This window comes from Cystoisospora suis (assembly GCF_002600585.1).
Source record: "Cystoisospora suis strain Wien I chromosome Unknown contig_2625, whole genome shotgun sequence".
NCBI lineage: Eukaryota > Apicomplexa > Conoidasida > Eucoccidiorida > Sarcocystidae > Cystoisospora > Cystoisospora suis.
Genome location: NW_027155423.1, coordinates 1 through 222, shown reverse-complemented (window position 1 = coordinate 222; position 222 = coordinate 1). Strand labels below are relative to the sequence as shown.

General features: G+C 48.2%; 1 protein-coding gene across 1 annotated transcript in view; it reads right to left on the bottom strand.

Moving 5' to 3' along the window:
- Positions 1-215, bottom strand: part of CSUI_005413 (uncharacterized protein) — a 1,224-nt gene extending 1,009 nt beyond the window's left edge. Inside the window, exon 1 of the mRNA XM_068065589.1 lies at positions 1-215. This exon is cut by the window's left edge and continues 1,009 nt beyond it. Coding sequence (XP_067922434.1) covers positions 1-50 — 50 coding nt within the window. The 5' untranslated portion in view covers positions 51-215.
- Between the last annotated feature and the right edge of the window lie 7 nt (positions 216-222).

Genomic DNA, 222 nt, shown 5'->3' with positions numbered 1-222 from the left:
ACACACGGACAAGCAACCACGGGACAGATGACATGCATCATCCACATCATAATAGACACGGACGTGTATACAAATCGTTCAGAGATAATCGACAGACAATGTACTTCTCGAGCTACTTTTCTTCTCTGCTGACATGCAAGCAGAAACACTGCCGTTGTTCTGAAGACTCAGACGTCATTCTCGTTCTCAAACTGCCTCGGCTTCTATCCCACCCCCCCCTCC